Below are 14654 nucleotides of genomic sequence, written 5' to 3' on the forward strand. Positions count from 1 at the left end.
GTAACAGCTTGTCCAACAAGCAACAAAGGACAATTTAGTTCTCAGTACAAACAACCTGGCTAACTCTAGATGAGCTTGCCCAAGAAACAAGGGCAATAAAGCTTCATTCTCCAATAAATCTAAACAACCTGGTTACACCATGCTAACACAGCCCCAGACAGCGTCTGGATACCTAAGTGAGCTTGTTCAGAACTAGCCAGGGAATGTGTCCAGCTGTGGGCTGGCCTGTATATAGAAATCAAAAGGTTGTGAAGTGTAACATCACCTTCATGTCATTCAAAGATCTGACTTTTTCAGTTCTTCACATAGGACTGGTCTCAACACCCAGAGAGGTCGTTTCACTTACCTTGACTATGGCATCCTGCGTCAAATACTTCACTACCAAGCTAAAAGAAGTCGGTAACTCTGTAAGAGAAGAATTACACAGGAACTAAACCAAGAGAGAGGCATTTGCTCCTACAAGGCAGTCAGATTTACTGTGGACACATTAGAACGAAGCTAGCTTTACACAGAACCATGTGTAGGTGTCTGTCTGGAGGCACTTCTGTTGTAATTCAAACTGTTACTGAGATAAGCTGGTAAATAAGGAAAGGAAGGGGATGGTTATTATTAATTTTAGGAGTTGGTCAGACATTGGAAAGGACAGGGATACCTTGTGGTACCTCGTCACTACCCAGAGAAAGAATACAAATTACATATGAAGAGTGTAAGAATACATGAGAGAATATGGTAATTGCCACAAATAAGGAATTATGTTACTCTAATTTTAAAAACAGATTGAACCACATTAACAATCAAACAATGAATTTATTTGCAGGATACATTTATCATACATAGAAAACAATACTTATTGTTTGGTTGATTTCATAGAGAAAAAAAGCAAAACAAAAACACAATACATTATTCAAAGTGTTCCATTTATTTGTTAGCTGACATTTTCAAAATGAAGCTTTTTTTCTTTTTTTTCCTTTTTTTTAAAAAAAAAACTATGATTGTGAACAATGCATAGTGGGAACAAAGGGTCTAGAAACCTAACATTCCACAGCTGTGAGTCAGTGTGAAAAATAAAGCTATGTAAAGGAAAAAAACCCACAGTGAATTTCAAAACAATACATATTCCATTGACAGACTTCAGATAAGATCATATGAAATCTAAAAGCAAAGTTATGTAAGGAAAAGAGGAATTTAAAATATTAATAAACAGCTTGGGAAGGAAACCCCCCAGATTTCTCTAGTGATGGCTTGGAAAGAGCCTCCAAACTTTCAAACTAGTATTAAGTGGAGGTCAATTACACTGTGATGCCGCAAAAACCAGCCTAAGATGAACACCTGGAGGTGGGAAATATCCAAGTCCATTTTACTAAAATAAGCTACAAGTACCACATACCACTTATTCAGCACATTTATCAATGGAAAGACAAAGTGTTTTTTTTAAAAAAAAAAAGTTTGATCACTTGTCACTGAATGACTCAGTGAAGGGCTGGAAAACATATCTGCATGCTCTGAAATGTTAATTACAAGTTCTTTTCACGTTTCATGCCAATGCAAATGGAATGAATGGAACTGCAGTGTCATATCCTGCTCTTTGTTCCTGTCCTTTCACACTGGGTCAGCAGTGTGAAGGTTTCATAAAGCTGCCATAAACTGAAGTCCTTCACTGCCCTTAAGTCACTGCCATCTGCTCTTCACATGATCCTAGTGGATGAGTCTAAGGAACAAGAGTCACAGAGCTGCCGTTTTCTGGCAGTCCCTAGTACAATGCTTCCCAAATGCTGCATTAATATGCACCCCAGGCAACTCAGCCTGGGGTTAAATAACTAATCTATATATAGTATTACATGAAATTCAGGATAAAGAGGGTATAAACCAACTGCTAATATTGGATCTTACTTGAGTTAGATTCAGCTTCCTTACTCACAAGGTCATAAGAACAAAGCTGAGGCAAGACTCGTGGAAATTGGTCTGAATGCAGGGGTATAGAACATATTTTACAAATAACTATTTCTTTCCAGGGTTTAACTCACATTTCTTTAAAACAGTTAAATACAGACTAGGCTACATAAACATTTATAACCCTTCTTCATCTGTCATAAATGATATCCAGATACAAATTCAGATCTTTCAGATAGAAGACATGCAGAATTTATTTAAAAAAATATTTACTACAGGTCAACCTTTGCCATCATGTAAAATGTACAGGAAGCTATGGGGAAAGTTGGATTGTTGATGTTCTAAACTGAACAAAAATATATCCTTATTTCAAGAAAGCTGAAACACCTTCACTACCATGGGGAGGTCTGTCCTGGAAACTATTTCTTCAGTATACTCTACACAGCCTCACTCATCCCAGTTATTCAGAACAGCACAAACAGCAGCATTTAGAGAGTGATGGATTCTAAGGTTGATCTCTTTTAGTTGCCCTGAAAAATCTGTATTTACCATGCTTGTAGCTGAGGCTTCAGAGAAAGCAATAAACATATTTTAAACATCAGCTGAACAAAACTCGTGCAGCTCTGCTTATTATGTCCATCGCTTGTCTTCTGTTAATAGAGAAGTTACATCAGTTATGGGAGAAAAACATAACTGCAATTTTAAAACCCAGTGAAAGCCATGGAATTCATAGAGAGAAGGAAAAAGAAAAAGGTCTACATTGCAAGTATGGAGGACTGCTGTTAAGTTATCCCTAAAAAAGCAGCATTAGAGACTGTGGCTGTGTATGTGCCTATTATATGTATGTATGCATGTATCTGCATGCATATACACAAACGCAGAATCATCATCACTGGAAAAAACAACTGTCAATATAGTTGGTTGTTTCATTCCAAATAAAAAGGATGAGTGAACAGATTTTCCACTGTGGCTTATAAATTTGGGCTGACTAATCTGCAAGTTTGTCTATACTTTTTCTAGTGGAGTCTCTCTCATGTAACTTGTACAGAAGCAAGCTGGTATAAATCTCCTAAGTTAGCAAAGAGTGTAACATCCCACATGCTGAGAAGTTAACCATTTTCATGTCTCATCATGCATTATCAGAACATGCTATAGAAGTCTTTGCTGATATAAAAAAAAATTCTCATAGAAAATCAGAACAATGATTATAATAATGAAATTATTCTGGTAATTTTCAAGTAAAAGCTACGTATAGCACTTCTCAATGTTAGACATTACTTTTTCCATCTGATACAGATTTACAATGTATAGTATATATAAATAGTAGTATCCATCAAATCTTTTAAGAGTGTTCTGTTTTATACTCCAGTCAATATGCCCCACAACTATATTGGTGTATTCTGTATTAAAGAATACGTTACATTCCAAGGGGCTAATTAGAATAAGAAGTGGCAAGATTTCATTGTAAGGAAAGGCTTCCTTTTAATTTTGACAAAAACAGAAACTGAAGAAACATTGCAAATACTCCAGAGTAAAAAGCTAACAAAAAACCCCTTGTGCCCTTCTGTGTTCTCTCTTGCTAAACAAACAAACAGAACCCCAGCAAACCCCCTCCGATTAACTGTACATATGGCACATGCTTATCAGCATGTAATCTGTACGTTAGGATTATGGGAGAACGAAATGGATCCACTGAACAACTTTTTCTTCAGAGACTGGTCCAGCTTAACTTTTGTCCACAAGTAATCTAAGATGTGCTTAGATGGGTCACCCATTCAAACCCAGTTTGCTTAACGTCTTGATTCAAAGCACCTGTACGTACCTAAATCGACCCTTATTCAGTAGAATTTCAGCACATGGAGAAATGGACCCATGAATTATTTCTAAATAATTCTAGTACTCTCTCTCCCATGTAAGATAACCAGGGCCTTTACAGCATACTAATGTAACCATAACCAATGTCTTCTCCAATCTCTTTTTGACTATGAGGTCAAACACAGTCTGAAGTTCTACTTAGAATAAATGTGGCTTTCACCGATTATGTAAAGTGAAATAAACTGGATTTAGTTTATTTTGATAAAACATCATGTTTTGGTAGCACTTTAAATAACCAGGAACAACCTGCTAGCCTCATTATAGCAGATGTAACTTGTGTATGTTAATTCAGAAACTTTGTTTTTTTCAGATCTCTTGCCTACATCTCCAGGAGAGGTACTACGCTAAAAGACTGTCCCAAGCAGTTGTAGTCAATATGAATATCTGAAGTATCAAACTTGAAATGCTGCTTCACATAATATTTCTGAAATCACCATAGATGCATTTGTTGTTGCTTTAGATAGTAAGACAGCACTGCAACTCTGATACCTAAAAAGCAGCCGTTTTGAAAAGTAAATATCCTGCCTTACTAAATTGCAGTAAAACTCTAAGTGCAAGTTAATTTTGTGCACTGTAGACTGGACAAGACACAGAGACAGAGGAAAGTGGCACACAGCCACTGGAAGGAAGAGCTCAGATTAGTAAGCACCCACTTAGGTGAGTGAGCAGTCTTCTCTGAGCCAGGCTTTGTGCAAGAACCAGGCTGTTCCCATCCCTCCTAGCCCATCACAACTGCTCCCTGAAACCTCTATATGTTTCCAGGAGTGATGATGAGTTAGACTTTCAGGGTGTCTCCAGAAGAAAGAGAAGCCCCCTGGCAGTTTCCGATAGTTTGTTTTCCCTTTCTTGCACTCTTTATGACTTTTAACAGTCCCCAAAGAGACCAACTCAGGCTAGATTGCCTGGAGGATTTACTCTCTCTTGCTGGGATCTGTGACCACATGCCTGGGTTGAAATGATCGAAAATGAGAGGCATGGGCCTGCCACCCCACAGAGGTGAACTTTTAAGAAGCCCACCCAGCCTGTGACTGCACTGGAGAGGTAAGTAAACTAACACAACAAACAAACAAACATGCTTTTTCATTACTGCTTGCAACATCTTGAGAAGAATACATCTTAAGGAAATGTGAAGGCTACTTTGCAAAAATACAGTAATACATCAGTGGGCAAATGTGAACATCATAGTTATTAATCTATGCGGTAGCACCAGGAGCTGGGCTCAACCCCACTTTTAACATTACCCAGGCTTTTAGTTCTAGTGTAAAGAGAATCTGTTACCTGGTCATGAATGCTTGGGTACTGCCTGCAGGCCGGTACCTGCGAGTTTAGCTTCCTCTTCAGTTCCTAATGGAAAGGCCATTTCTGTAAAGGAACTCTGAGCTGCAGCAGCTCCTATGGGAAGCACTGTATGAGCCAGAAGTTGCAGGGCATTTCTCAACATTTTCCTATTGCTAATATTTAGGTTTCCAAACTTGAGCATTTTTTGGTTTTGTCGTATCAGCCTATTGAGGCAAGGCGCTGACTGAACCCGATTTATATAAACTAGGAAATATATCACAGGAGGACATGACAGTCAACATATAATCCTATTGGATACAAAACATTACAGACTTAAGGAGCTTCGAAGTATGTCAGACATACTTCAGTCAGCAAAACGCTGTCTGTTCTTCCACTGTTCATTTAAGAACAAGGATATGGTCTGTATTCATTTCAGAAAGCAAAGCCAAATGTTTAAACAGTTCAATTCACAAACATATTCTTCCTCTAAACAATTCTGTTCCAAGACCAGCTTCAGATAAACATCTTTGTTAGCTATCTTTGAACAGAATGCATCCTAGCAAAGGAAAACAACCCTTTGAAAGACAGAGAACCATCAGTGAGTTACTGTACATATTACATGCATAGCATCAGAAGATAAGACACCATAAAAATAAACAGGTTTCACTTCTATCTGTAAACAGGTATAATACAGTGTTATTTTCTGAGTAAAACAAAACAAACATTACTTATCACTTAGGAATAATTGTGCACAGCATACTTCAGCACTCAGAAGCTAAATTTCAGTTATCTGGTACGTATTGCTGACAAATATTGCCTTTAAAAAAATCTTCAGCTGCTTATGATAACATAGAACCCAATGTGTAAGAAGCAGACATGTGGGCTTTGTTATGCTCCCACACGCCTCATTCTCAACAGACGTTGGCACTTCTCATCTACATCCTGAGGACAACATGCTTCCAGTCATTTTGGCCAGCTGAAAAGGAAAGCTACTAACCCATATGGCCTCTCTCTCCTCATTAACACGTGGTAAGCACTTCTCACCATTTTGAGATCAGACTTTAGGCTTCTTAAGAGTCCAGTTTGGTAGAATAACAGATCAAAAAAACAAAACAACACTCAGGACTATGCTGACTGGGAAATGAGCAGAGCCCACACAGATTTTCTGAAAATTATTCAAATTACAAAATAAAACCTAAGTATTTTATTCTCTCACTTTACAAATGTTTGAGGCCAAATAATTCCCTTATTTTGAGATGTAAATTAATGAAGTCTTAGGCTTTTTCCTGTGAAACTTTACAATGCAATTTCTCCAAAATTAGTACAGTGCTTAAAGAGTATATAAAAAGTTTCCCACTGCTTTTTATTAGATTTCCCATGACCACAGGCAAAACGTTTGTACAGTTTTAAATTAAAACAGCAGCCACCAGCGAGTATTCTTTCAGTGTCATTTTAAGGGAATTATTTCAATTTCAGTACTGAACAAGCTTTAAAAGGCAGTGGGTTCATTATTTTTGTGTACTTTGAGAAGTGATGGAAGTGCATCAAATGTTCTACCGTGCTGTCACCATCCAGAGTCCCAGCGCAACATTGGCAGCCAAAAGTGCACTACCACCAAGCAAAATTAAAAAGCCAACAAGCTCTCTGTTTTGTTTTTCTACAATCAGGGAGCTCAGAGTGGCTTCCAGGAATGAATTTAATATCCACTGACCATCCAAAGCAAAGCAGGGTACAGCATTGATAACTGCCAGTGCTCCTGACAGTGAAATTAGGTACCTGGTTAAAATTAGTTAAGGTTCATGGATAATATCCAAGAAAATGTAAACAAAAATTTAATACAAAACTTTTTTTATTTCGAGTATGCAGAAACATAGTTATTTTTTCAGCTGCCATTCTGTTTCACAGAAATTATATGAGTGCAATGGGTTTTACACCATAACATACCAGCTCAGCGAACTGCCTTTATAGATTCATTTGTTTTTAAGCACTAGGTTTGGATACTTAACAACCTGTGCTCTTCACAACACGGATGAAAGCAGGAGACAGCAAATCCACACTTAATAATGCCCATTTTCCTTCCTTGGTTTGTGTGGTTTGGAGAAAGGTTATAGCTCTGACACCACACCTAAAGTGAGAAATCATTCTAGACCTATGACCTAAGTATGAAATAATGATTAGGAATATTTTCCAAAACACTCCCTTGCTGAAGTAAATGGTTAGAATATAATTGGAAATCTGGCCTCTCTCTCCTACGTACCTGTTAGCTAGAAAAGTTGAGTGGTTTTCCGTACATGCATGTGCATGTGAGAATGAGGCAAGGGTAGGCATTTTTTATTGTTGGTAAAGGATTGCTAACTCTAATACCTACCTCCATCCTATAATGGCCAGACAAGAAGACACATTACTCAGAAAGCAGCTGGGTCAGTGTGAACGTTGGTGTGTTCCCAGAAAAGGGGAGCTTATGTAGCTTCTTTACTCTAGTTTTATGGACTACACTGTTTAATTGCTCTATAGCCACACATAAACACTTCAGTTTCTAAGGCTAAGGGTTCTTAGATTAGCCATATGCAAGCCTACTAATTTTTATGTATGTGTATATATATAATCCCATTTTTAACTGAATTATCATCCTGCTTTTTGAATAGGCTAAGTTTCTTTTCTGTTGAAGAAAAAAAAAAAAGGAACTATACACTGCTATTTAGTTCAGTATAATGACTCAAAAATCATAAAACTCTGACATACCAAAGCTAGCAATAACATCTCATTTGTCCTGCTATAAATTCAGGCTTACTTTGATTTTCTCAGAGCTGTTAAGAATTACCCTCAAGAAAGAGTTAAAAAAAAAGCACTGATCAAAATCTCCTGCTAAGCACAAGAAAGTGAGAGATTTCATTCTGAGCTTGGCAAATGGACAATAATCAATGCAGAGATGGAAAAAAGATGTCAAACCTCTACAGAAATGTTTCAGAGCATCCTGTCTAAAAGGATATCCAATGGAAATTTTGCTGTGTCACCAAATTCCAAACAGTTCCCTTCTTGCCTTAAGAGAACAAACATACTTCAAAGGATACTTGCAAAATGTCTCTATCACCACCGGCAGATCAATGCTTAGAAAGTTTTGTCGTGGTACAAAACTGCTGAGACTTACTGAAATGAAAATAAAAAGATGCACAAATCATGAACAATCATTCCAATATTATAACATTTATGAATTTTAGATTATAAATTTGCAGAAAAATCAGATTTCAAATGACATTTCTTCAAAGACAAATAACCAATCTAAAACCAGTTTTGCTTGGGTTTTGTTTTCAGAAGAATGCAGCCATTAAATATTTCCTAAACATGGTCACTGTCATAGTAAAGTCACTCCACAGAATACAATTAGCATGATTTCGGTAAAAGTAGATCTAAGATACATATTTTCAGAGGCAACTGGACATCTGTAGTCATAAAGACCACACGGTGTAATAGAAGTTCTTTTCAAAGAAAAACATACAAAAAGAGATTATAGTCACCAGACTTTTTCAACATATGCAGCACACATGTATACATTCATACTGTGGGTGCACACATGTACTTTTCTCCAAAGACCAGAAAATTCTTCTCTTGCAGTACCTGCAGAAGAACCCCCTGACCTGAGACTGAGCTCATGTTGTATAGGAGTGGGGCAGATAGAGAGCAGAATTCTGGACTCACTCTGAGAAAGCAAAGGCTAGGAGATGATGCACAGCTGCATTACATATCTTAACACCAGTTAGCCAACACGTAAGTAGCTTCTTTTTCTGCCTTCATATGATACTGTAAGTGACTCCAAGATGCAACTTAGTGCAACTTAAAAACCTAGGAGGTGGGACTCGGCATCCTTCCTATAAACAGTGACTGGAAAATTGCAGTGTCAAGCACCACATGACCTTGAAACACTTCCTTAGTACTGTAACTTCTTTGAAGAGGTGCATGAAGCTTCAGCTGACTGCATGTCAAATGTTTATGACAGACTCCTCAAGAAAACTGAGGTAGCTTGAGACCTCCCAGAGTGCACTGTTAGTGCAGGGATGCTCCATCTGGGTTGTCTCATAAAAAGTCTTGATGCAGTCTTTCAAAGTAAACAGCAGTCTCAGTCTGCCAGCCTCAGGAACTGTTTGAAAGCATTAGTTCTGTGACAGCTGCAAGAGACACTTCTGCTACTAGAAGGCTCTACTCATAGCATAGCAGAAGAGGATTAGGTAAATTAAGGCACAATTAAAAATTTGCCTTTAGAATGAGCTTGCACAGTATCAACAATAGTCACTCTGTCCCTGAAGAACAACTTTGGATGTGAGTTGAGGTCAGCCACAGCAGCCTGAATTTTCCCTACCCACCTGGGAAAAAGTTATAGCTGTAAGAAATACCATCTCCACAGAGACATGTGAAAGCAAGAATTCAAATCCCATTCAAAACAAATATCCCTTGGGAAAGGAACAATTTAACCCACCCTTTGACAAATTTTAAAACCATAGGCTAAGAAATTGCTGGAACCTCACAGTACTAGCACATGACATACCAAAAGTGCTGCTAAGTACGTCTTAGTTAAGAGCAACATCAGATTTCTTCGGGTTCAATCAACAATTCAAGGACATGGAAAAAAAAAGCAACGGGAAAGCAGTCCCAAAGGCACATGAGGCAGAGAACTGGTCTACTCAGTCGCATAACAACATTTTCTTGTGTTAACAGAGGCCCTTCTGATGAGTGCAACCAGCAAACATACCATGGGATGGAGAGATTTGGATAGCAAGGAGTCCCAAAAAAGGTTTTGGTGTGGCAACAACCAGAAAACTTTACAATACCAAAACTACCACAGCTGTGCCAAGACAGCTTGAAAATTATATTCTTTCTTACCTTAGCTTAAGAAAGACTTTGAATTAGGGGAACCGAGAGAAAATAAGTAAGTCTGTTGGACCCCTGAGTGAAGAGCATAACAGACAGAAATCCTGGACACCATCCAGCTCAGAAAGTCAGAGGCATCCAAGTCAAATGATATCCAAAGTGATATCCAAAGCAAACAACTCATCAAGCTGAAGGCTGGTATCAGAACATCTGATCAGACCTCTTGTTCATGAGCTAAAATATCAAAATGGCTGAGGCAGCGAGTGTATTCAAAAGACATACACTGAAATACACTGTAATTTCAAAAGCTTGACTGCCTCCTGACAAACACCCAACGGACACAAACAAGTCACCATCCTGAACTTGAAGTTGTGCCTACATTGCAAATGGATCACTAATCTCCTTCCCTCTTTGTTACAACAAACCCTCTGTTGTCCCTGACAGCCACTGGACAGGGATCTCAACTCCAAACCTTGCTGCTAAAGCAATCTCCAAAACACAAACTCCTCACGAAGTTGCTGGACCAAGTGCTAGACATTGTAACATGAGGCAATGAATTTAGTGTCTGTAATGGATCATACCTAATGGCAGCAGGGAAATCTGTCCGATGAATAATAAAAAAAATTACAGAAATTATGTTCTCCAGGCTTGTCTTCAAAAGACACTGCTGGAAAGAGGGGAACAGCAGTGAGGCTGGGTGAGAGAAAACAGTCATTGTTTTCCCACTCTAATTAAACAATTCTTTGACCTGGAATTAACATTTCTTTTGTTGGCTAATGCTAGATGATGTTGGCAAATATTGTGAAGAATGCACAATGGACACAATTTTAATTAGAAGTGATTTGGAGACTAGGCTGACCAAAGCGCTTTTCAAAACCTCTTAATGGGGGAAAGGGCATGTATGCCATGGCAGAGAGGGAGAGGGACAGCACGGCATGAGATATCTCTGTGTGGTCTCTGGAAGAACTACACATGTAACCTTTTAAATATGGGTTGAAAGAAAAGAAGCATCATCCTCAGCAATAAGGGAAAGCAAGCACAGAAATACTGAGAAACCAGATTGTACCAGATAGACCTTCATCAGGGATTATGGCTTTTGTTGCCTAAAAAACTTCCAGGAAGTGGCTTTTTTTGTTTCCCCCAGAAGACTTGGATACAACAGAAGCAGACTTGTCCAGTCTAGGGAAATTATCTTCTAGGTAAGTTCCATCTTCTTTTCATGAAGTAAATCTTGCAGGTTTCGATCCCTGATGAGTGATGCAGATGCAGTAACATTCAAGGATATGATCTCCCAAACAGCATGAATTCTAAATGTGAATGTTAGTCACCAGATTATTCTCAACCAACGAGCGGCAGAGAAGGAAGCCAAGATTTTGCAATACCAGAAATGACATGAAGAAATGAAAAAGCCCATACAAAATAAAGAAGACACACTGCAAAGCTGTATGACAATAATGACAGTGCCCTCCATTTCAACCTTAAATAACATCTGTCCAAACAGGGAGAGCCTCTAGAGCATTACTAGCCTGCAATAAGAAAAGTCTAAAAGTCTTGAGTAATACCACATGAATTAAACCCATGGTAGGGATTTATATTGGATTACATTAGATACTTTTTACAGAGACAATGATAATTAAAAGGATTAATAAATATGGCCATCCTAAACAACATGCATCCCTAATAATTTCTTCTGGTTTAGTTTTGGCCAATTCTCCAGCAACGTAAATTCGTTTAGGATTATGAATCTTTCCAGTTGGGTTTTTTAATTATATACTGGAAACAGGAGCTATATATGGTATCCATATCAACAAAACCATTTTTGCTAGGATATTTTACCTTGAGGAAACAGAACCATTCTAAGTAAGCTGTATAGCCTGTTTCTTGTAAGTAGCTAATATGGATATAAGTTTTTATCAGGAAGGTAGCTTCAAATGAAAATATGAAATAATTACTGCTTCTCCATAAATCAGGACTATCATGACAATACAAGCCTAAGTAGAAAATAATACATGCATAGCATTAGAATGTTTTTCAAACATTACTTTGGTGACATTTCTAGAGAAAGTAAAGTCACACAGTAGCGCAACTCCCTTATCAGGCTGTGTTTTAAATGTAGTACTACTCTAAAAGTAATGTACCCTGCAGGCATTAAGATCACACTAAAGAATAATAAGGCATTTCAATAAAATGCATTCCTATTTCAAAATTCACACAGTAGAGGAAGAAACTATTTTCCTTTCTTAACTGTAAGAAAATGGTTACCACATTCTGATCAGTCACACTTGGGAGGGGGGAAAAAAATAATCAAACCTGTTGGCCCCAAGACAGAATTGTACAGTGCAAAGTTAAGTCTGAAATATTTAGAAATTGTTTCATTGGAATGCATGGAACTCTACGATGGTACAGTAGACTATCTGCTGCCCAAACCAGGATCCCGTAATTTTAGCTCTTGTGTTTTTCCAAGGGGAACATAGAGCACAGGTTGCATTTGCAGCAAAGTTTGTAATAAAATCAAGATTTTAGCTTTCAAATTAACACATTCAGTGTGCAATACCTAAAGTACAGTAAATCACTTTAAAATTATATTCCTATAAATACACTGTATTTTCACACAGTAACTTCCTAAAGTAGAACTACCTCATTAGATGCAACAACATTCTTTTCTGACTTCTGACTGACAGGTTCAATTGTTTTGCAGAATTACCGTTCAGTAGGAAACCCTGACTAAAACTCCATTGCTCCAACATACTGGAAAAGAGAACAGTATCAATTGTTCTAGAGTATCTACAGTTTGTATTGTTACAGACCAAGAAAGGGAGCTTACAAAAATTATCAAACCCTACTCCTAAAATTTGTTGCTGCATTTGGAATAGACGCCATCAAATATAGAACAGTGTGTTGATATCACACAGGTAAACAATGTTTTCCTCCTAAGAGGAGGCAAGAGGGCAAAAGTCACAAGTGAAGAGATCACATTTTGTTCTTAAATGAGGATATAGTGTAAACAAGTAGAAATAAGTAATTCGTATCAAAATATGACCAGCACAGAAAGATAAAGACTTGCAGATTAATTAAAGATATGGTTATGCAAGAATGCTAATGGATTTACACTACCAGTTTTCATCACTGTTTCTCAAGCTCTTTTGTACCTAATTCCAGTGCTGGTTCAGAAAAGTACAATGCCTTGCTCGGGAGGTACTTCAAGATGTCTGAAGCAAATCTCCTTCTCTGAGGTATAGCCATCTTTGAGGAACAGACAGGTTCCTCACAGGAAGGAATGGTAGTTTAACACTTCACACTTTTTTAAGCCCATCTGAAGCTAATTTTCACCATGCCACTCAAGCTACTAAGCAGGGATGTTGATGAGTTTGTTCCTTCTTTCCATACTTTACTTGCTTGAAAAGCAGAATTACTTTTTACTTGTATATATGGCTGAAGAACATAAGCTTGCCTAAAGGACAACCATATTCCATTTCAAAGTAAGGAACTAAATGGTTATATGTTATTTGATTTAGGGCACTCAAATAAAGAAATAAATAATCAGAAAAAAACTGTGTTGTGAGTGTTCTTATGTCTCGGTAGTCATGGGAATCTGTCACAGATACTTGGGTATTAGGTGTGATTTCAGCAGTCATGCTAATATTCCAGGCAAGATGTCAGACCAAGACGCCCTAGAGATTTTACAATAGCTTTTTGAGAAGTTTATGTGTTAGGAAAATGCAGGTGCCTGGTTCCCATGACTAACCTGAGTGAGATCCGTTATAGAAAAAGCCCTTTCATACTCTTCTGAAAAAACAACCATCTCACGTCACATATGGTTTCTATTACCTTCGTAACTCATTGCACTGTGCACATTTCATTTTAGGCCTGAGTAGTCCATGTCTCTCCACTGGCTGTAACAACAAATGGATTCTGCATTAAACAAGTTAACTGACAAGCGCTCCAAGACCTTGTTCAAGCAGCCAGGCAAAGTAAATCATATTAGAAATCTCTTTTGTTAAGCTCTTTTAATAATTAATACCAACCTGTGTACTGAAGATGCATTGGGTGTCCTACATACAGCATATCAATATGGGGTGGATGTTTTACCCTGATTAGCCTTGTTTGGTTCTCTAAAGAAGGAGTCACACAAAAGCTTGGAACAAGGTCCTTCTGGCAGTCCATGTTGGTTTGACAGACTCTGCTGGCTTCAATAACTTTTCGTGCTGGCAGACAGGCATACTGCAAAGGGCATTTAAAATTTTTATCAAATTTAAACGTATTTTCCAACTGACCAGAATAAAAGGTACTATACATTCCTTTTTAAAGCAAAGGAAGTGTCTCACTGATATACTACCTGTCCATGAAGAGCCGAAATCTGCTTTTTTGGTAGTTTGTTTTTGTTTGTTTTTTTTTTGTCAAATCCTGTAGAACCTCTGCCTGACACATATTCAACCTGTCATTCCTTTTTGGTGGAATGTGGAAGAGAGGGTGTGCAAATGTACCAAAATAAAAGTTAACTTTTCAAAAGGTACACACGTGCACAACAAAAAAGAAAGACACCTAAACATAAGCCAGTGATTTCTAATGAACAGAGCCTGCATCAACAAACTAGTGACTTACTTAAGAGGTTTTAGTCTTCATTGATCTAAAACATCATTCAGCTGAACAAAACCTTTAGTTCAGCAAACCAATAAACTTACCATCTGTGTGCTAACTAAGAAACCATTCTCGGTTCAGATGATCACAAGACAATGCAGTGTTGGGTC

The 14654-nt window shown here is 37.8% G+C and overlaps 1 protein-coding gene across 3 annotated transcripts in view; it reads right to left on the reverse strand.

Moving 5' to 3' along the window:
• Positions 1 to 215: 215 nt before the first annotated feature.
• MBTPS2 (membrane bound transcription factor peptidase, site 2) overlaps positions 216 to 14654 on the reverse strand; it is a 37377-nt gene continuing 22938 nt past the window's right edge. The window contains exons 9-11 of one of the 3 annotated variants that reach the window (XM_037377209.1): positions 13932 to 14127; positions 8115 to 8190; positions 899 to 6819 (exon numbers count right to left, since the gene is read on the reverse strand). In XM_037377209.1, the coding sequence (XP_037233106.1) occupies positions 6597 to 6819; positions 8115 to 8190; positions 13932 to 14127 (495 nt within the window). In that variant the 3' untranslated portion in view covers positions 899 to 6596. Of the gene's footprint in view, positions 406 to 898; positions 6820 to 8105; positions 8191 to 13734; positions 13800 to 13931; positions 14128 to 14654 lie in introns of those variants that run through there. The other 2 variants (XM_037377212.1, XM_037377210.1) reach the window with 2 other exon arrangements.

The sequence above is a fragment of the Falco rusticolus genome, chromosome 2 (genome assembly GCF_015220075.1).
Source record: "Falco rusticolus isolate bFalRus1 chromosome 2, bFalRus1.pri, whole genome shotgun sequence".
Classification (NCBI taxonomy): Eukaryota; Metazoa; Chordata; class Aves; order Falconiformes; family Falconidae; genus Falco; species Falco rusticolus.